This window comes from Microcaecilia unicolor, chromosome 6, assembly GCF_901765095.1.
Source record: "Microcaecilia unicolor chromosome 6, aMicUni1.1, whole genome shotgun sequence".
NCBI lineage: Eukaryota > Metazoa > Chordata > Amphibia > Gymnophiona > Siphonopidae > Microcaecilia > Microcaecilia unicolor.
In genome coordinates, this window is record NC_044036.1 from 50,770,479 (window position 1) to 50,792,866 (window position 22,388).

At 42.9% G+C, this 22,388-nt stretch overlaps 1 protein-coding gene across 1 annotated transcript in view; it reads right to left on the minus strand.

Moving 5' to 3' along the window:
* Positions 1 to 21,646, minus strand: part of ERICH3 (glutamate rich 3) — a 155,319-nt gene extending 133,673 nt beyond the window's left edge. The window contains exon 1 of the mRNA XM_030207719.1: positions 21,534 to 21,646. Coding sequence (XP_030063579.1) covers positions 21,534 to 21,553 — 20 coding nt within the window. The 5' untranslated portion in view covers positions 21,554 to 21,646. The remainder of the gene's footprint in view (positions 1 to 21,533) is intronic.
* Between the last annotated feature and the right edge of the window lie 742 nt (positions 21,647 to 22,388).

Sequence of the window (22,388 nt, forward strand, 5' to 3'; positions counted from 1 at the left end):
CTAGTATTCTATAATGTGAGTGTGCACATTTCCCCAAATTCTATAAAGATCACTAGAAATTGGAGGAAGTGACGTCACCCAACAGCATGGCCGCTTAAGAGCTAAGCTCCCACAGCCCCACGGAGAACTTAAGCAAAAAAAAGAGGATATAGCGTTGCTTGAGAGCTGAAACGGAGCTAGAGAATTATAGCGAAGCTATAGGGGCGACCATACCTGAGATCGGAACTCAAAGTGGCGGATCTCTCCCGTTTTGCTTTTATAGCAAGAACAGCGGCGTCCCGAAACAAAATGGCGGATATGCGGAAGGCATCGGAGCCAGCGAACGGAGGGAAAACAAAGTCGGCGGGAAACACATCAGAGCTTCAAATGAGCGAGATACAGAAGAAAAGGTCCCCCAGAGACTAGAGGCTTGGCTACAGGACATTAGCTCTGATTTGAAGGCACTTCGGGCGGAGATGGTGACGCTTAAAGAGGATCTGAGAGGGGAGATCCGGGAGCTGGGCTCACGCCTGGAGGACATTGAAGCACAGATGGAAACACACAGTGAAGCCATGGGAAACATGGATCAACAAATTGGTGAGGTTCAGGGGAACCAGCAACAGCTTCTAGATAAAATAGAAGATTTAGAAAATCGGGGCCGGCGCAATAACTTAAGGTTTCGAGGCTTGCCAGAAGTGCCCACGTACCAAGACTGTGAACACGTGGTGCAACAACTGGTTAGTGCGTTGCTCTCAAACAACGGAGAAACTGTGGAAGCCGCTACCATACAATTAGAAAGAGCGCACAGAGCCCTGGGAGCGAATCGGAGCAATAAACCAAAAGATATCATAGCTTGCTTTTCTAGCTTTAAACTAAAAGAGCGGGTGCTGAAAATGGCTCGTCAGACACCAGACTTTCAATGGGACTCTTATGCTATCGAGATTTATCAGGATCTGGCAGCAGCAACTTTAAAAAGAAGGGGTGACCTGAAGCCATTCACCAGACATTTGAGAGAACTCAAAATTCAATATAGGTGGAGGCATCCCTTTGCATTAGCTTTCTACAAAGATGGAACTATGCATCAAATAAAATCTATAGAAGAGGCGAGAGCTATTTGCCCTGAAACACCGGAGCCTGAAGAGAGAAGAACAGGGGGTCATGAGAAAAAGAATAACACTAGACCCCTACCACCAAGATGGCAAAGAGTGGGGAAAGGGCCCAGAAGATTACAACGCCAACAATCCTCCACACGAATCATCTGAAACTATGCAGATATCAAATAGACTTAAGATCACTGTTATTGCATAAGTTGCATAAAATCTGTTAATCTCAGGTATGGAACCATGATAACTCTGTGGGGTGGGCAGGAAGCGGGGCGGCTGCTTCCTCCATAGGTAGACGCCCGCGGGTATACCACGGGGTATTACACAATTGTTAGGGATATTTGGGGGGAAGGGATGGGGCTTATTCAAAGGAGGGAGGGTGGGGAGGGGGATCAGTTCTGTGTGATAAAAAGGGGGGCTCAGATATGTGTAACAAAGAACAAAGAACTATTAGAAAGCAATGGCCAACGAGTAAGTAGGGATAATAAGGAAAGAATAACAACAATGTGTGAATATGGGGGAATTTAAATGTATGTCTTTGAATGTAAAAGGGCTAAATATTCCCAGAAAAAGGCAGCTGTTGTTCCGGGAATTGGTGAGGTTACAAATAGATGTGGGCCTGATTCAGGAAACTCATCTGAAAACAAAATATGAATATCTATGCAAGCATAGGCAATACCCGATTATCCACTTTGCTTCCAGCAGGGATAATACGAAAAGCAAAGGGGTGCTGGTTATGTTTCGAGGTACCAAACCCTGGGAGATAAAGAAAGTGATAAAAGATAAACAAGGGCGATACCTATTGATAATTTTTGAATTAGCAGGCCAGACCTATACCATGGTAAATGTATATGGGCCCAATACGCAACATTCGGAATTTTTTAAAGAGCTCGACCTCCTGCTATGTGGGAATATAGAAGGAGCCTTACTAATGGGAGGTGATTTTAATCTTACACTGAATCCAAATTTAGATAACTCATCAGCCGTTGCAAATTATGCTAAGCAGGATAGGCGAAACTTTCATGATTTCCTTACACGCTGGCAATTAATAGATTACTGGCGTAAGGATAACCCTAACGAACGCACTTATACATTTTTTTCAACAGTACATCATACTTCATCTAGGATAGATATGTGGCTAGGAGAGGCCTCCCTTCTGGGACGAGCTGAAACTCCACAGATTATTCCCCATACCTGGTCAGATCATTCACCGGTTATATTACAAATCAGGGGAGTAGGACCAAGAAAACCGAGACCTCCCTGGCGAATGGATGACGCATTACTAACTGATGCAAATAATGTAACACAAATAGAACAATCTCTTAAAGAGTATATTACTTTTAATGATAATGGAGAAGTATCTCCAATTATCTTATGGGAAGGCCTTAAGGCTGTGACAAGGAGTTACCTGATAGCATTAAAGTCACGGGTATGGAAAGCTCGCTGTGCACAGGAGAATAATATTCGCCAGCAATTGGCAGAGGTTGAGGCACTATTGCAAAGGGGAGAATCCACAAACCTCACAACTCTTAAGATGCAAGCACATGACCTGCGTTCACAGTTACATGATTTGGAATTAGCTGATATAAATGAGCAGTTGCAGCGAGTGCGCCAGACACACTTCGAATTTGGCAATAAACCAAGTAAATTGTTAGCCCATAAGTTAAAACAACAAAATACCAGAACTGGAGTAGGAGGGTTACGAGATGAAGGGGGAAATATACAATCTGATCAAAATTTTATGGAAGAGGCTTTCAGAGGATTTTATAAAAAACTTTATAAATCAGAAATAACACAGAGCCCAGAGGAGGTAGCCAATTTCTTAGCGGATATAGACCTCCCAGTACTCCCAACAGAAGCGGACCAATCGTTAGGCAGTCCCATCACAATAGAAGAGGTTGAGCAGACGATTAAAGGATTGTTACCTAATAAAGCACCAGGGCCTGATGGGTTTACCAACAAATTTTATAGGTGCTTTGGGAAGATATTATCTCCCATTTTATTAAAAGTTTTCAACTCCATAAATGAGGTCACTGGCTTACCACCAACTTGGAACTTGGCGACCATTACAGTACTTCCCAAACCAGGCAAAGATCCTCTCATATGTAGCTCTTATAGGCCTATCTCATTATTGGGGGTAGATTATAAGATATTTACTAAGATTTTAGCTACTAGATTGCAGAAATATCTTCCCATGCTAACACATGAAGATCAAGCAGGCTTTGTACAGAACCGCCAAACCTTTGATAACATAAGGAGGACACTGCAGGTAATACAAGGGGCACAGCTCACAAATTCTCCAATGTGTATACTCTCTCTGGATGCTGAAAAGGCTTTCGATCGTGTCAGCTGGCCTTTTCTTTTTGCAGTATTAAAGAAGGCGGGTATTGAAGGGAGGTTTGCGGAATGGCTAAAATCTATATACAGATTCCCAAGAGCAGGGGTACGAGTTAACGGGATTTTGTCCCGCCCATTTTCTCTTCATAGAGGCACTAGACAGGGCTGCGCATTGTCACCAATGCTGTTTGCTCTGGTTATGGAGCCCTTTGCAGCCAAAATCAGAGCAAACGCTGGAATACGAGGTTTACGAGGAGGGGGGATTGAAACTAAAATACTTCTTTTTGCGGATGATATTCTGCTGCTCTTAAAAGATCCCATATCAGCTTTTCCATTGATTGGAGAGGAAATACAAGTCTATGGAGCTGTATCAGGCTTTAAAATAAACTTTGACAAATCAGAGGCACTGGATATAAACATAACTGATACACAATTAGATCAATTGAAAACCCAGTTCCCATACAGATGGGCACATAAATATATCAAATACTTGGGGGTAAATATACCTCGAAGTATAGAAGAAGTTTACAAAAGTAATTTCCCGGCAAAAGCGCTAGAATTGTTTCGGGAGTTGGAGAAATGGGAGGGCTTAACATTATCATGGGTAGGTAGGATTAGCGCTGTTAAAATGATGGTTCTCCCAAAGCTCCTGTATTTATTTATGGCCTTACCAATTGACATTCCTGAAGACTTTTTTCGGGGTCTGCAAAGAAAAATATTTTCCTTTATCTGGAGGAAAAGACCACCCCGGGTCCGACGGGAGGTGTTGTGTCAATTAAAAGATAGGGGAAGTATGGGGGTTCCGGCAATCCGTGAATATTACCATGCAGCTCACTTAAGAATTTTGGCGATGTGGATGCAAAATAAGGGAAAGATATGGGAGCGCATAGAACAGAGTTGGTTAAAACCATTTTTACTCAGGGCTATACCTTGGCTACAAAAACAACAATTGAAAAAGGTAATAAAAGACAGCCCTCCCCTGATCCAATGGCCACTAAATACATGGTATAAGATTAGGGAGAAATTTTTCTCAGAGAGAAAGTATTTTAAACATGCATTCCTTAGATTCACACCTCAATTTGGGCCAGGAGCAATTGATAAAACATATGAGGAGTGGGAGGTCATGGGATTATGTACATTGGGGCAAATGTCCGAAGAGGGGCAGGTCCCTCCCTTTCAGGTGTTGCGTCAGGATCATGGGCTCTCACCTCTTCAGGTATTTCAGTACTACCAGGTGCGAGACTTTATCTGCCGCGATGCAGGGGAGGAGCTGAGCCTAGCCGAAACAGTGTTGGAAAAGGGGATGATGGGAGGAGGGGAACGAGGTTGTATTTCAAGGATATATAGGGCCTTGCTTTCCTGGTCCCAGCCGGTGGAACATTACACAAAAAAATGGGAATTGGCAACGGGAGTATCATTCGAATCCATACAATGGGCACAGGCCTTTAAATCTCTTCTGAGAGTATCGATATCCAGTTCATTAATTGAGAGTGGACACAAGGTTTTGTATAGTTGGTATTACACTCCCAGCCGCTTGACAGCTATGTATCGATCGGGCTCTGCCTTATGCTGGCGGCAGTGTGGAGAGATAGGAGATATGTATCATATATGGTGGGCGTGCGATCAGGCACAAAGATATTGGGAAAAGATAGGGGATTTTATTAACAAGGTGACGGGGATACAATACCCAATGACACTGTACACATGCCTACTACATTTTAAGCCACCAGGAATCAAAAATCACATCCACAGGTTTGCCACACAGGTGTTTGTATCAGGAAAGATGGTCCTGGCAGCATGGTGGAAAAAATCACACTTACCTGATCTGTCAGTGGTTATAAATAAACTAAGATCCATCCAAGTGATGTCTAAGCTTACAGCAATACGTAATGGGCAAATTGTTCAATACCACAAGATATGGGATCTGTACACTACATGGGCCTCCAAGAACATAGCAACAGTTACGTTACACACACAGACGTAGGGTTGGGGGGAAAAGGGGAGGGAACGGGGGAAATAAGGTCAAGGCTTTATTGAGTGATAATAGATGACGCTGTTAGATATCCTTTTTTCTCAATGTTTATGTTCAATATACTAAGTTATTACAAGTACAAAATGGTTATGTAAGTTATGAATACTGAATTTGGTTGATATTGAAAAATGTATAAATAAACAATATAAAAAAAAAAAAAAAAGATCACTAGAAATTGTGTGTGGAAATGTGTGTCTGCAATTTAATTGAATAACGAGCCAATCAGCGCCGATAGAGATTTTAACAAGTAACTAATGGTGCTAATTGGATTTAATTAAAAAATTTACCTGCATAAATTTTACATGCGGGTTCAAAAAGGGAGCAGGGCCATAAGAGGCCATGGGCGGATCGGAGGCATTCCTTTAATTTATGACCACTGTTATAGAATAAAAGGGATACGCACCTAATTCAGGTATGGGAATTTATACCAAAGTTTCACTGGAGTAAATGGTCATGCCTAAATGTAGTCACAGTTGCCAAAGCTAAGCACGCTATTCTATGAACAGCACCTAATTTTAAGTGTCATTTATAGAATAGCGCTAAGTGGGGGGGGGGAGGGGGGTTGGCGCCATCTATAGAATTTAGTCCATTGTATGTACATTGAGACACTCACTCAATAAAATGAGGAGGAAATTAAAAGGAAACCAAAGGAAAATATACCCTGAAGAAAATAGTCCACCGATTCCTGCTCCTCCAGGGTTTTCCCCACCCAGCCTGCAGCCTACTGACATTAGGAGGGGAGAAGGTGAGACCAGAGAAGACAAGAACAGAGGTGCAACTACTGTACTCTGCCATGTAATTCAGCCCCTCACCTTCTGTAAATTCCAAGCAGCCCAAGCAAAGAAAAAAAAAGGTGCAGGTACAGGCAGATGAAAAAGGCCTTGATAAAATGTTGAATTCGCTCTTAACTCCCCAACACTGACAATCATCTTTCTAATACAAAATGAAAGAGACATGGCACTTATTTTCTAATCAGGGAGAGGGGGGCCTAATGAGTTTCTAGCTCATTTTACTTCCACTGCTTCTGGGCTCAAGATGAAGTGTCTTATTGGTGCTGCTTCCCTCCAGCCAGGCTCCGGATGGAAGGGAGGAAGGCAGCCACAGGAACAATCACCGCTCTGTCACAGCTATCCCCAGTTCCTTCGGCTTGGGAAAACTGCCAAGACTGCAAACTATCACATTATTGAGGTGTTTTAAATTAACTGCCTTACAGCTTTTGCAGTTATACGGTGATAAATATAATGTTGTTTGTATGATAATTAGGTAACTTTATTATAGGATCCCTACAGTCTGCAGAAACAATGTATCGGTCCCTTGTGAACGAAAGCCGCAGCACCGTGGGGATGGCTCAGAATGGAATAGAAGTCTGCCTGCTTTCTGACACCACTTCTTCTGCAGGACTTATTCCTAGTGCCTCTTTCTCCGCTCGCTTTCACAGCCTCTTGTTGGAGTCTGTTTGTGTTGTTGGTTTTTTTTAAACAGGCTTGTTTGTTTTATTGGGAGTTACAGGTATGCCTTACTATTATAGAAGACCTCCACTGAGAATAATCATTCTTCACAAATGCAGTATTTCCAAAGATAAAACATTTGATTTTTTTTTCTCGCTATTTAGAATTAGATGGTTTTTTTTCTCATCACTGGCAATCTCAGATTTACATGAGACAGTGACTGATGTGCGATACCCTAACACTATGTTTCTCAACCCAGTCTTCAGAAAATTTTATTTTTTTTCCCTTATTATTTGCATGTTATGATTTCAAAATATGAATCTGTATTGCCTACTCAAGTTTGTAAATGGCTTGTAAAAATTCTAAAATGGTTAAATAAAAAAAAAAACCACAATCTAATCAGGACAGACAACAAGACAAATAAGTGAATTATTTAAGCTGGGAATGAGAAAATGGGCATGGATCCTGAACACGTGACTAGAGCCTTGAACTAACACTACCAACTAAACCTAGGTGTTGGGATAACTGATACTTTATGTATTAAATATCCCTCAGCAGTTCCAGCAATAAAGATTACAGAACATCTGAAGGGCAAACCACACAATTGGTTTTGTTTAGTGGAAGCTGATGTGAGATTAAGCTGCGGAGGAGTGTTTTTCTTTATTTAACTTTTTGCAGAGGAGACCGAAGGGGGCCATGTGCCCCTGGAATTGTGTGTTCTACTGAGCAAAAAGCACAGAGAAAGTCCCCCCCCCCCCTCATAGTAGCAAATCCTGAACACCCAGATCTCTGATTATTACCAATTACTGAAGGTTGTTTCAGCTTAGACAAACTAGGCATCTGAGTAGTATCAAATGTTTAGGAGGGACCCATTTGGATGTTAATTCAGTGGCTCTCAAGTATTTGGTGGGGAGGGGGAAGGGGGCTGGAAGACACCAGATTCACCATTCCTTGTAGAGGTTTGCCTAGTCTGTTCATCCCTGTGCACTGTCCTGCAGTGGTCAGAAGGAGACAAGCCACACATATGCTGCGTCCTCCACTGCTCATCTTTTGGCCATCCCTCTGGGGGGGGGGGGGCAGTATGCAGGTCCCTGGGGGAGGAGGTATGTGTGTGTCAGCGGAGGTATAACGAAGGCATGGATGTCCTTTCAAACATTTTGGACGTCCTCAACTGCCCCCCAAAGGGATGGCCACATTTCAAGGGAGTGGAGTAGAGTGGAGGAGTGGCAGAGTGGCATAGTGGTTAGAGCACTGGTCTTGCAATCTAGAGGTGGCCAGTTCAAATCCCACTGGTGCTACTTGTGATCCAAAATCCAAACAAATAAATAAAGAGGGTACTGGAGGAATAGCAAAGGCATTTTGGACGTCCTCAGCGAGCAGCTCATTTGCATGCAATTTCATTCATGAATGCCCTTTCCGGATCGGTCAGGGACCAGTGCACTAAGAATGCTGGCTCCTCTCACGACCAAACTGCTTGGATTTGGTCGTTTCTAAGATGGGCGTCCTCGGTTTCCATTATCGACGAAAACCGGGGATGACCATCTCTAAGGTCGACCTAAATTTCATGATTTGGGCATCCCCAACCATATTATCGAAACAAAAGATGGACGTCGATAATACTGGTTGCCCCGCCCCTTTACAGGGCTGCCCTTAGAGATGAGCACCCCCGTTCGATTATCTCCCTCTATTTCTCCAATTTCAAGAGCTTACTATATAAAAACTGTGAACCAGCCTGGAGATGTGACAGCGGACAGTCTGGAGTTAACTAATCTCCTGGAAAATTCTCAACAGAAGGTTCTAAATCATGAAACTATAGCCACTTTTGCCCTTGAACCTGATCAGAACTGGGTTCTGAGACTGTTTTTCCACTATAGAGATGTTTTGTTTTTGGGTCAATGTATATTTCCTGATTTCTCTAGGCCCATACAAGTGAGATGTAAGACGTTTTAGCTTTGTGCACGCAAGTGGTGGCCCTGGGGGCAACGTTTTTCCTTCTGTTTCCTTGTAAATATTGTATTAAGGTTGAGGATAATAATTAATATGTTTTTTGATCCTCAATAATTGAAGTGTTATTGATGGCAAAAAAAATCTCCGCCTAGTCTAGTGATTACTGTTGCCCTGTCCATTCGCAGTGGTGTAACTGAACTGTTCTTCTCCAGATAGTTTTTGTTCTTTGACTCTCCTGATGAGTTTTTGCCCCTTTTGCCTTTACTAAGTTTCCTTATTTACTTCACATTTCTCTGGATGTAGAGTGATTTTCTTTCTCCTCACCCCTCCACCCCCTTCTTTTCCTGTTCATGATAATATTGTATTTCTTTTTCCTATTTTCTCTTTCGTGTTCTTTGGAATATAAGGTATTCATCACTAGAAGTCAGCTAGATTGAAATGCTATTCATGGATGTATCTCATTAAGGGGGTAATTTTGCAAAGTGGGCGGTAGCATTTACATACCAGTTTCGCACACAAATATTCAGAATACTAGTGTATATGCATTGGTGTGTATATGCCAGATATGCGACTGTGGCTGTTCTGTTAAATACATGCATATCTTACATACCGCCTATTTTACAGGTGGGCATGCACATGAGTGGGGCACACATTTATGCAAGTACATTACAGAATACTATAAGTTAATGTCTAAATGCATGCACATGTATGTACACTTTCGGAGATTAAGAACCAGTTGCACGCCCTCATACTATCCTTTTTCACATCTTGTCTAGACTATTGCAATATCATCTATGCTTGGCTACCACAAATCAACAATAAATAAACTGCAATCCATGCAAAACACTGCAATTTGCGTTCTTTTGTCATGCTACCTGTTACGATCATACTACTCCCTTACTTAAGCAATTCCATTGGTTACCAGTTTGTCAATGCATCACTTAAAAGATAGCTATCTTAACTTTTAAGGCTCTTCGGATCGGCTCCCCTGATTACCTCTCCTCTCTAACAATTCTATACTGTCCAGCACAGGTTCTACGTTCAATAAACGATCATCAATTGATTCTTCCTGGCCCAAAGTTTGCACATTTAGAATCTACAAGAAACTGCACTTTCTTCTTTATGGCGCCCCATGTTTGGAATAACCTCTCATTATCCATCCGCAGTAACACATTATTAAAACATTTCAATCTGAACTCAAGACCCCTCTCTTTATATAAGCATTCAGATCTCCAGGTAAATAAGGTTTGCCTACCACTTTTCACCCCTCCTCCTTGCCTCCTTCCCTTTTACTTAATTTCTCATTACCCACTCCTCCTAATCTATTTGTATGTATCCGGTATGGTGTAACTGTATTACTTTTACCACTTTCCTATCATAACAATGACGTTCCTTTTCCATATATGTGTTGTGGTACGTAAACCGCTTAGTTATGCCTAACCAGTTAAAGCAGGATAGAAACTATTAATAAACTAAACTATTATGTATCAATATTACTTTGCTTTTCAAGGGATACTTGATGTAATTTTCAAAATTTACAAATAAAAATAATTAATAACTACATAAGGTTTAACTGGATGCATATTCCCAGATATACAATGCCGGTGCCTGAACACTACCCAGTGCTGAATATCCAGGGATAAAGCTGGTGGTGGCCAAAACACATTGACTGCCGCCGGCTGAATATCTACCCCTTAAATTAACAATATCAAAGCAGTTTACAATAAAAGTACATGAACTGTTACAATATTATAAAAACACATTGACAAAATCCACAAAAGGAAGGGAAAATGAATCACACAACAATAATTCCCATAAGACAATAAATAACCGGAGATAAACCAAGAAGATTTCTATCAAACTGGTTAAAAAACATAAAAACATATAAAATTAACCTATAATATTAAAAGGTTGCTTAAAAAGCCAGGTGTTAAGAGCTATTTTGAATTTTCAATAAGACACCTCGGGGTAAATATTCAGCTGGTGGCAGTGAACGTTTTGCCGACAGCTGTCGTATTATTCCCAGATATTAAATGCCGAGCCACTGAACTTCTGGTTTATGCGGTTCCAGCTAACACATGGCCGCTTAAGTCAACATTCAGACTTAAATGGCCATGGGTCGTCACATAAAGACTGGACTGACTTTTATGCAGTTACCCTGGCTGGTTAAGTGCTGGCTATTGGCGCTTAACTAGCCAAGTGCTGACTTTGCCCCTGGAACACCCCCAAAACAGGTCACTTTCACTTATGACCTAACTGCTAATTTTGAGTGGCGATAACCACTTAAGTGCTGCTGAAAATTAGTGGATAGTCCAGAATAAGCAATTTAACTGGTCAGCGGCCGTTTCTAGCCAGTTAAATCACTTTGAATACAGACCAGCTCTTGTCTTAGATCTAAAGGAAGAGAGTTCCACAATGTAGACGGAACACAACTAAAATCAGTATGATGCGAGATATCCACCCAGAGTTTTGTACTGGAAGGAATCACTGAAAGATTTGCCTGTGAGGACTGGAGAGAATGAGAAGGATGATAAGGAAGAAGAACTGAATGTAAGTAATGAGGAATCCCCCATATAGTGGACCTGATGGGTCAACATCAAGATCTTAAAATTTACGGGAGTAATTCTGTATAGATCATCCAAAGTGAGGCACTGGGATGCTACACGCTAAACGCAGATTCTGTATCAATTGCCGTTATAGGATATGAGTGTAAGTCTTAAGTAATGCACCTGACTTTAGGCGTGGGCACTTATGCCAGCTCAACAGCTGGCTTAATTGCCTGCACCTAACTGTAGGCAGCTAGTTACGTAACTGCCAGTATTCTATAACCCATAAGTGTTAGGCACGCTCCTTATGCCCCTCCCATGTCCACAACACCTTGGAGCTCTACACAATGGGTTTTGCACAGACAATTTATAGAATACCGACATAAAAGTTACAAATGTAACTGCTAATTAGTGCCAAGTAAGACCAATTATAGCCAATGGTAATGTCAATTAGCAGCTAATTGACTTGTTATGCGTGCAGCTGATCCTATTTGATAACCTGTGCATGTAACTTTGCATGCTAAGGGCCAGATTCTATATATGGCACCAAAAGAATCAGCACAAAAAAAATCCCACGCACAGCGGTATTCTATAAACCTTGCCTAGAGTTTGGCGCAGTTTATAGAATATGAGTAGCGGCTGTCCCGCAACTAAATTTATGCACAGCCATTTTCAACAAATAAAACCTGGTGTAAATGCCCATGTCTTATTTAGGCGTGGATCAGGCATATTCTGTAACAGAGCGCATAATTTTCAGGAACGCCCATGACCTGTCCATGCCCCTTCTATGGCCCTCTTTTGTGATCCACGTATTAGAATTTATAGGGACCGCTTTACAGAATACGCTTAGAAAGTTGCACACGTGTAATTCTAATTAGTGCCAATAATTGCTTGTTAAACAAGTTGCATGTGCAAATCGGCTATGCATGCAGATTTGTACATGCAACTTTAGTCGCTGTTTATAGAATCTGGGGGTAAGTGTAAAATTGGGCAGGCAATGTGGTTGCTCGTGATCTACAGAGCACCTCGCAACACCACATATCTGTGCAAGAATTGCTGAATCTGGTGACTGAGGCAACCCTGAGCTACCCTAGGTTACTGATCATGGGAAACTTTAACATATATATCGAAACTCCAGACACCACCACTGCTGCTTTCCTTCATACGATGGCAGCTCTAGGATTCATTCAGGTGATAAAATCTCCAACCTATGAAAAGGCCCATATGCTAGACTTGCTGTTCTGAAAAGGGGTCGACATCTTGTAACACAAGGCTGGTAGCATAGAGTTAACACCACTATCATGGACTGATCATTTCCTAATCAAATTTTCTATTAAGGACTACATAAAACAGATGGGCCCAATCAAAGTTTAGAAGGAAATCAGAGACATGAGAAATCTGACTGCTGAAAACTTTAGCTAGAGGCCTTGTCCTACCCTCATGTGGATGAAAAGATGACAGTGACAGAACAGGTGATATCTGGAATGCGTGCTTAGCAATGGCATCAGAAAAAAAACAGACCCTCTAAAGAAGGTCTTAGAGGGTCTTCCATGGTTCTCCCCAGATTTATGGATCTTTAAGCATCAAGGACGCCAACTTGAAAGAAAATGGAGAAAATCTCACCTAGATGAAGATACTGTAAGAAACACATGGCAATGTACCGCCAGGCCGTAACAACAGCCAAAAAAACAATATTTTTCTCAGCACATAGAACAAGCTGCAAATTCAACCAAGCAGCTATTTAAAACAGTAAACAGCCTACTGCAAACCTCACAACAGAATCAGACTTCCCAGTCACAACTAACCAGCAATGATTTGCCACTTACTTTGTCAACAAAATTAAGGTTCTCCATCAGGACCTACAGACAGTCGCATCAAAGCTCCTGCCATCTAATGAAGAGAACACTCCCTCCCATCATGCAAGCCAATCTGGAACTCATTCAATCAGGTCACTGAAGAATATCTTGAAAAACTCCTGAAGGGTCTACGGCCTACAGCCTGTCCTGCTCACCACAGATTGTACAAAGAGCGAGCACAGGCCTCACTGAAGGGGCCACTAAAATTGTTAACTCCTCTCTTATGAAAGGGCAGCTGCCAACATTAGAAAGAGCTGTGGTGTGCCCAATACTGAAAAAGATCTCACTGGACCAGGACAAGCTCGAAAACTACCGACCAGTCTATAACATTCCTTTCCTGGCAAAACTTATAGAATGGACAGTCTGCAGTCAATTCAACCACTGGCTAATTGAAAGTAATTGGCAAGACCCATGTCAATCTGGCTTCAGACCTGGGTACGGAACAGAGACAGTTCTCATGTCCCTTCTTGATGGCCTGTACAGAAATTGTGACAGGGGTTCTGCCTCGATACTAGTGTTGCTCAATTTCTCGGCAGCCTTTGACACCGTGGATCATAATATCATGCTTACAAGACTGGCATAAATAGGTAGCACAATACTTACTTGGTTCAAATCCTGTCAGATAGACATCAATCAGTTCTGTTCAGCAACAGCACATCATTACCTTGGGCACTGGACTGTGTGGTGCCACAGGCATCCACACTGTCTCCCATTTTATTTAATATCTACCTCAAGCCTCTGGCTGAGCTGCTTCAGTCAATGGACACAAAATTCTACATCTATGCTGATGATGTGCAACTACTCATACCCACTGAGCCAGATCTACCCACAGCTCTGAGTAATCTGACTGCCTGCCTAACCGCAACTCAGAAATGGGCAAACAACAACAAACTTTGCCTGAACCCAAATAAAACTTATTTGGGTATCAAAACACAAGTGGATAAATACCTGACTTCAAAATGCCTTTTGGGAAGTATGAACTCCCCATAAAATCACAGGTCAGGAATTTTGAGATACTGCTAGACTCATCACTCACTCTGATCCCACAAATTCAAATAACCTTCAAAAACTGTCTCTATCACCTATGGCAGCTACGAAATCTCGCTCCATATATTGAAAGGACAAATCTGACCACAGTTGTCCATGCTATGATAACATCACGACTAGACTATTGTAAATGTCCTGTACACTGGCTAAACCAAAAAGTGTTTGCATCAGCTCCAACTAATTCAGAATTCTGCACATCACACCTTTCCTGCAAAACCTACACTGGCTACCAGTACCTTTACAGGGATAAACTTAAAACTCTTTGTCTGATTTTCAGGGTCCCCAGCCAAAATGGGCCAGAGTACTTAAAGAATAAAGTTACCCTTTTCACATCTTTAAGACCACTAAGGTCCTATCAAGGATCATCATTATCTGTACCCTCATCAAAAGAAACTGTATGATGCGATACCCGCCAGTGAGCCTTCTCAGGAGTAGCCCTCATGCTCTGGAATTTACTTCCCGAGGGGCTACGTATAACTCGAGAATACCTGTACTTCAGGAAGCAAGTGAAGGCCATGCTATTTTCCCAAGCCTTTAATATATAGGGTAACTGACTATACACTTCTTCAGCACCTGGACTAGCTTGCTACACTTTGAGGCATATTTTCAAAACACTTAGTTCCATAGAAACCTATGGAACTTTGGAAGGCTAAGTGCTTTGAAAATATGCCTCATACTGTAACTTATATCAGTTCCTTATCTCTTGCTTAACTATACAAAGAACTTGTCTTGAGATTAGCTACCCCTCAAATTATCCCAACTGACTATCTGCTCTTGGTCCCTCAGTTATATGGTAAGCTGTACTGTAGAAAATCTTTAACATCATATCTGTGTTAGTTGAATGTTCTAATGCATGCTTATTAGGTGTATCATTAGTATTATGCTAACATTGTATTATATCTCTGGTATTTGAATTCCAGTGCTGTTAAATGTGCATATTTTTTATACCGTTTCACGATAGTTCTATTATTAGGTTTAAATGTACTGTTTTCATGTTTACCCCATTTATTGTATTTATGTTTATTCTTGATCATTTTACTATTGTTATGCTGTTAACAAAATTGTTAAGGTTTATGTTAAACTGTACCTGCTGTACACCACCTTGAGTGAATCTCTTCATAAAGGTAGTTAATAAAATCTCAATAAATAAATATGGAATTAAAGGGTTTAAGGGCAGAAACCAGTAAACAATGCTGTTCCTGTAAATGAGGAGTAACATGGAGGGGCATAATTGAACGAAAACGCCTATCTCCATGGGCGTTTATCTCCGAGAACGGGTCCGTGAAGGGGCGGACCGAACCGTATTTTAGGAAAAAATAGACGCCCATGTTTTATTCAACAATGTGTGAGCTGGGCGTTTTTGTTTTTCAGCGATAATGGAAAATGAAAGCGCCCAGCTCAAAAACGAATAAATCCAAGGCATTTGTTCATGGGAGGGGCCAGGATTCGTAGTGCACTGGTCCCCCTCACATGCCAGGACATCAACCGGGCACCCTAGGGGGCACTTTTACAAAACCAAACAAAAAGGTAAAAGAGCTCCCAGGTGCATAGCACCCTTCCCTTGTGTGTTGAGCCCCCCAAATCCCCCTCAAAACCCACTGCCCACAAGTCTACACCATTACTATAGCCCTAAGGGGTGAAGGGGGGCACCTACATGTGGGTACAGTGGGTTTGGGGGGGTTGGACGACTAATAAGCATTAAGCAGCACAATTGTAACAGGTAGGGGGGATGGGCCTGGGTCCACCTGCCTGAAGTCCACTGCACCCCCTAACAACTCCTCCAGTGACCTGCATACTGCTGTCAGGGAGCTGGGTATGACATTTGAGGGTGAAAATAAAAAGTTGAGAAACTTCATTTTTTGTGGTGGGAGGGGGTTAGTGACCACTGGGGGAGTCAGGGGAGGTCATCCCCGATTCCCTCCAGTGGTCATCTGGTCATTTAGGGCACTTTTTGGGGCCTTATTCATGAAAAAACAGGGTCCAGGAAAAGTGTCCTAAATTCTAGCTAAAAACGCATACTTTTTTCCCATTATCGGTGAAATGCGCCCATCTCTGTTCGGCAGATAACCACGCCCCAGTTCCGCCTTCGCCACACCTCTGACACGCCCCCATCAATTTTGTCCGCATCCGCGATGGATTGCAGTTGAAAACGTCCAAAAATCGGCTTTCGATTATACCGCTTTATTCGTTTTTGTGAGATAAACGTCCATCTCCCGATTTAGGTCGGAACTTGGGCGTTTTTCTCATTCGATTATAAGCAGGATGGTCATTCAACTTAGCATCATAAAGCAAATTTAGTGCTGTATTTTGGATCAACTACAATCTCTTTATATGGTACAGTGACCTTCCTGCAAGCAGTGAGTTATATATTGACTGGATTACTACATGAAGCAATATTTTTATGGCCTTCAAATCCAACAGTTATCTCAAAGATCACATTTTCCTGAGGTAGAAAAATGAGGTTCTGCTTATCTTTAATATGTGAGAACAGAATTAAAGTTTGGAATCCCAAACCACCCCTTGAGAAGTAATCATATCCTTAAAAATAATAGATTCTTGTGAAGCAATATAAAGCAACTTACTCCTTTTTTTAATTTTTACTCCTGGGACTCAACATTTCCTGGGGTTCAAAAATAATTTATGATCATCCAACCATTATACAATCATATCCAATTTTAGCTCTAACACAGCTTGAAAAGCTAAATCCCAGGAGCCGTGGACTAGCTTGCTACATCCACTGTAACTTAGACCAGTTCCTTATATCTTGACTATCTGTACAAAGAACTTGCCTTTAGTTTAGCCACTCATTTATTTATCCCAACTGACTCTGTATCACGCATTTTGTCCACATCTATATACCTGCACTTGCCCCTCAGCTATATGGTAAGCTGTATTGCAGAAAAGCATTAGTATCACAGCAATGTTATTTGAAAGTTGTAATTGTGTACTTATTAGATACTAGTAAAAAAAAGCCCATTTCTCATTGAAATGAAACAGGCACTAGCAAGGTAATCACCTTCTGCCATTAATGTTTTTAAAGGAAGTTCCAGCATCCCCCCTCCCTCCCTCTCAGTTCCAGGGTCCCCCCTCCCTCCCAGTTCCAGGCCCCCTCCCTCCGAATTTTAAAAGTCATCCTGACTTACCTCGCGCGGTAAAAAGCGTGCAGGCTCAGCACTTACTTCAGTTTTCCCTTCTCTGTCTCTCAGCTCTGGTCCCGCCCTCATTTCCTGTTTCCACAAGGGCAGGACCAGAGCTGAGCGACAGAGAAGGGAAAACTGAAGTAAGTGCCGAGCCTGCACACTTTTTACCGCGCGAGGTAAGTCAGGATGACTTTTAAAATTCGGAGGGAGGGGGCCTAGAACTGGAAGGGAGGGAGGGAGGGACGTCGACCCTGGAACTGGGAGGGAGGGGGAACGGACGACGACCCTGGAACTCAGAGGGAGGGAACGAACTTCCAGTGGGCAAGGCAGTGATCGTGAGTGCGATTACGAACCCTACGAACACTACACGGCTTCACTGCCACGGAGTCAGCTTCAGAACGTTGGAGGTGCGAATTATTATATTAGATTCCATTGCTATTATGCTTACATCATATTATATCTCTGTTATTTGAATTTCAGTGCTGTTAAATGTGTATATTTCTGATCCCATTTCATGGTAGTCCTGTTATTAGGTTTCAATTTGCTGCTTTTGAGTTTTCCTCTTTCATTATGTCTATGTCTGTACTTGTTCATTTTACTATTGTTATGCTGTTAACAATATTGTAAGTTTGATGTTAAACTGTACCTACTATATACAACAATGGGTGAATCTCTTCATAAAAGCAGTTAATAAATCCCAATAAATAAATCACCATAGTAACATAGTAAATGACGGCAGATAAAGACCTGTACGGTCCACCCAGTCTGCCCAACATGATAAACTCATTTTACATGGTATGTGATACTTTATATGTACACCCGAGTTTGATTTGTCCTTGCCTTTCTCAGGGCACAGATTGTAGAAGTCTGCCCAGTACTGTTCTTGTACTAAGTTCTGAAGCTAACATCGAAGCCCCTTAAAATTTACACTCTAGCCCATCCCTATCTATTCAGTCACGATCAGGGCGTAGACCGTAGTAGTCTGCCCAGATCACGTTTTGTTTCCAATTACCGGCGTCACCACCCAATCTCTGCTAAGATTCCACTGAACCATTCCTTCTAAACAGGATTCCTTTGTGTTTACCCCACGCATGTTTGAATCCCTTTACCGTTTTCATCTCCACCACCTCCCGCGGGAGGGCATTCCACATATCCACCACCCTCTCCGTGAAAAAATACTTCCTGACATTAGTCCTGAGTCTGCCCCCCCTTCAACCTCAATTCATGTCCTCTAGTTCTACCACCTTCCTGTCTCCGGAAAAGGTTCGTTTGCAGATTAATACCTTTCAAATATTTGAACGTCTGTACCATGTCACCCGTTTCTCCTTTCCTCCAGGGTATACATGTTCAGGTCGGCAAGTCTCTCCTCGTACGGTTTGCAATGCAAATCCCATACCATTTTCGTAGCTTTTCTTTGCACCGCTTCCAGTCTTTTTACATCTTTAGCAAGATACGGCCTCCAAAACTGAACACAATACTCCAAGTGGGACCTCACCAACGACTTGAAGAGGGGCATCAACACCTCCTTTCTTCTGCTGGTTATACCCCTCTCTACGCAGTCTAGCATCCTTCTGGCCATGGCCATCGCATTGTTTCTTCACCTTCAGATCCTCAGACACCAACGCCCCAAGGTCTCTCTCCTGAGTCGAGCTTACTAATCTCTACCCTCCTATCCGGTATCTCTCTTTTGGGTTTCCACCAGGGCCATGCCAACACAGTAAGCGAGGTAAGCATGGCAGGAGGGCGCCATCCTCTGGGGGGCGCCCCGCCGCACCATGCTTACCTTGCCCTCTTCTCCCCAGATCCTTTTTTTTTGTTTAAATTTACCTCTGTCCGGCGGCAGCGTAGCGTTAGTGAGGACGTGTCAGTCTTCCCTTCGCTCAGTTCCTGCCTTCTTCTGACGTCAGAAGAAGGCGGGAACTGAGCGAAGGGAAGACTGACACGTCGGGGCGGGGGAGCGCCGCCTCCTTCTCACTAACGCTGCACTGCCGCCGGACAGAGGTAAATTTAAACAAAAAGAAAAGGATCTGGGGAGAAGAGGGCGGGTAGTGTAGCGATCGTTTTCGGGGGGGGGGGGGGGCGTGGGGCCAACTGCAGGGGGGCGCCGGAGACCCTAGGCACGGCCCTGGTTTCCACACCCCAAGAGCATCACTCTATATTTCTTGGCATTAAATTTTAACTGCACATATATTAGAAACCGTTATACATCACTGATGAATATTGTTTTGATTTTTTTTTTTTTAATGTAGTAAATCACTCGTGAATAACAGTTGTAGCATGCTATTGTTAATTTTAGTGGGTGCTCAGTAAAATCATGTTGCTGTGGCTGGACTAGTGAAAAGCAACATGAACCTCAGCATCATCGCACCTCTGCCCTCCCTCCCTACCATCACCTTAATAATGTAGACTGATTGAACAGAGTCAAGCCTGTATAAAGGTATCACTTAAACAGTGGAAAAATCCCTACTACTTAGCTTGGGGTCAGAGGAGGCCAGCTGAGGATCCCTTCGTGCTCATCAATAGTGCCACCGCTCTCGGGATCCGTGCTGGTGTTTAAAATGTTGTAGAACTTACAATTTTCCTTCTATTCATTCTAAAGTTCATATTCATGTATTCAAATATTCTTCCAAATTCTCATTTTTTTTTGTTCTCTACACAACGTGTGTTTCGCTAGAATCGCATCATCAGGAGAACTTGAGGAGAGGACTGGAGAACAATTCTCATAGTTTGAAACAATCTGAAAGGGGGGAACAAGAACTACACGGGATTCTCCTGCCCAAAGAAGGCACTAGACTACCAGGGCCTTTAGAAGGCAGGACCAGGGAGGACACGTGGAGCTGGTGAGCAGGCTGGGTTTTCTCTCGGGGGCATTGTTGTAGTGGCGGCAGGATAATGTTTTTGGTTGTGACCGAAAATGCTCAGGCATTTTCATCTGAAACCCAAACCTGAATTCCATGTAGTTTTCGATGCCAAATTCAAAACCGAAATTTGGTCAGCCTCTACATTTAACCCTTCACTATCCCTGGTACAAAAAAAAAAAAAAAAGATTGCAAGTCCACTAGAGACTGAGAAAGTACCTGCATACTGGCTGTACCACAAAAAAAAAAAAAAAAAAGATACCCTTTTTCTTTGCCTTCCATCAGCCCTCTTCATGTCTGCCTTCTTCCTCCTGTTCTCTGCCCAATGCACTTGCTGTGCTGTTCAGGCCTTACAACTAAGTCTTCCACAACACCACCCCCTTCTCCCTGCCCATGCCAGTAAGGAAGGGATGGGATTTTGGATTCAGCCTCTTTATCCAATTATAGCTCAAGGTTACTTCAAGGTAAGTCGTGTTCAGGTACAGAAAGTTAGTCCAAGTTTGTACCCAAGGTAATGGAGAGTTAAATAACATCCATGAATGCAAGGAGCCACAGTTGGATTTGACCTGGCTTCTCAGCCTGCTGCTGTATTACAGGAACCAGTACTATGCCTGCCAATAAGTGCTGAGCACCCCCCCCCCCCCCCCCCCCCCCATTTAGCAAGCTCCTTCATTGTGTCCACGAAGGAATGAAATGATTGGCACCATCAATCATTTTGAAATACTGGAGCCTATGTAAACTATTAGGGTACTCCTTCAACAAAACCGAGAAAGTAAAAGAAAAGGCTGCAGTAACACCGGAATCGGGAGGGGGGATGGGGGAGGAAGATCCTGGATATGTGGGAGGGGAGAGTGAATACCAGCATTGCAGTGGCATAAAAAGGGAGAAGTGAAGCAATGAGATGCAGCAAGAAGAAAGTCTTCTTTAGAGGCTGACTCAACACTAAGTGAGAATCATCGCCGCCCATCCCAGTTAATAAAAGTTAGCAAAAATAGGGGCTGGGCTCCTGAAAGCACAGTATCTTTGCATTAGACTAAGAAAGACATAGCATCAATGAGCTGAAGCCTAAGCTCTGACTGCTGGTGCTCCAGCGCTGCTGCAGTGGTCCACGCCCCCTCATTCAATTGCACGCACGTCTTTCTCCCCTATCATCCTTTTAGGATACTTTCAAAGAGCAAAAAAGCGGCTGGGGGAGCGCATAAGAGCATCACTTGCAGGGTCGCAGACGAGTATCACTTACCCGCCGTAAAGGTGACTCATGATTGCACAAAGTCCTTGCAGAAAATGAACTAGTCTGGCGCTAGGCAATAAGCGTGCAGCTCAGCAGCTGCAGGGCTGATCAGAATTAGCAATTAATAAAGAGAGCGCGCAGCCCCTAGAGATTTTTTTTTTTTTTGGTCCCAGCCGCTCTACACCTCGCACCAATAACAGCACGGTTACTAGGGGAGTCACGTGACGGTGTTTTCGCGGAGGAGGGGGGGACGCGGAGCATTCCGCCCTTTCACCAATCGCACCGTGCGCTAGTCCTGCCCCTTCCCGCTGTCCAATGGCCGGAGGCGTACACCAGCAACTCAAGGATGACAGCCGTCAGGGTAGTTCAGTGTGGGCTACCCTTAATGATTTATTTAGAGCTACCTGGTGCGCCTGCCCGATCTTTGTGCATGGGAGAGGGCCAATAACTACTGATCCGGGCTGAGGGGTAGAATGGGAGAGCTAGAATGCATTCTGCAGTAAAAACAAATATAAGTTTAAGAAGCACCTTACGGGCTTCGTGTTACAGAAGCAGCTGAAGCTCAAGCCACATAAGAGTTCTTATAAAAGGTGAAAATATCGATGGAACAGGATATCGCCTGTCGCTAGAGTAGGGCACTTAACATTACCGGGACTTGGGCAAAACTCTTACCTCATAGCACAAACGTTTTAAATATGGATTAATATAAAAGTGTTAAAAAGCAGAAGTGTGGGACTCTAGAAATAACGATGAAAACCAGAATGTTGGGACATAACAGTAATAGTCAACTTTCTGTGCTAAATATTGTATCTGTCACCTGTAACTGTCTACTTCCTTCTTCTCAGTGGAACCTTTGCTGCTCTA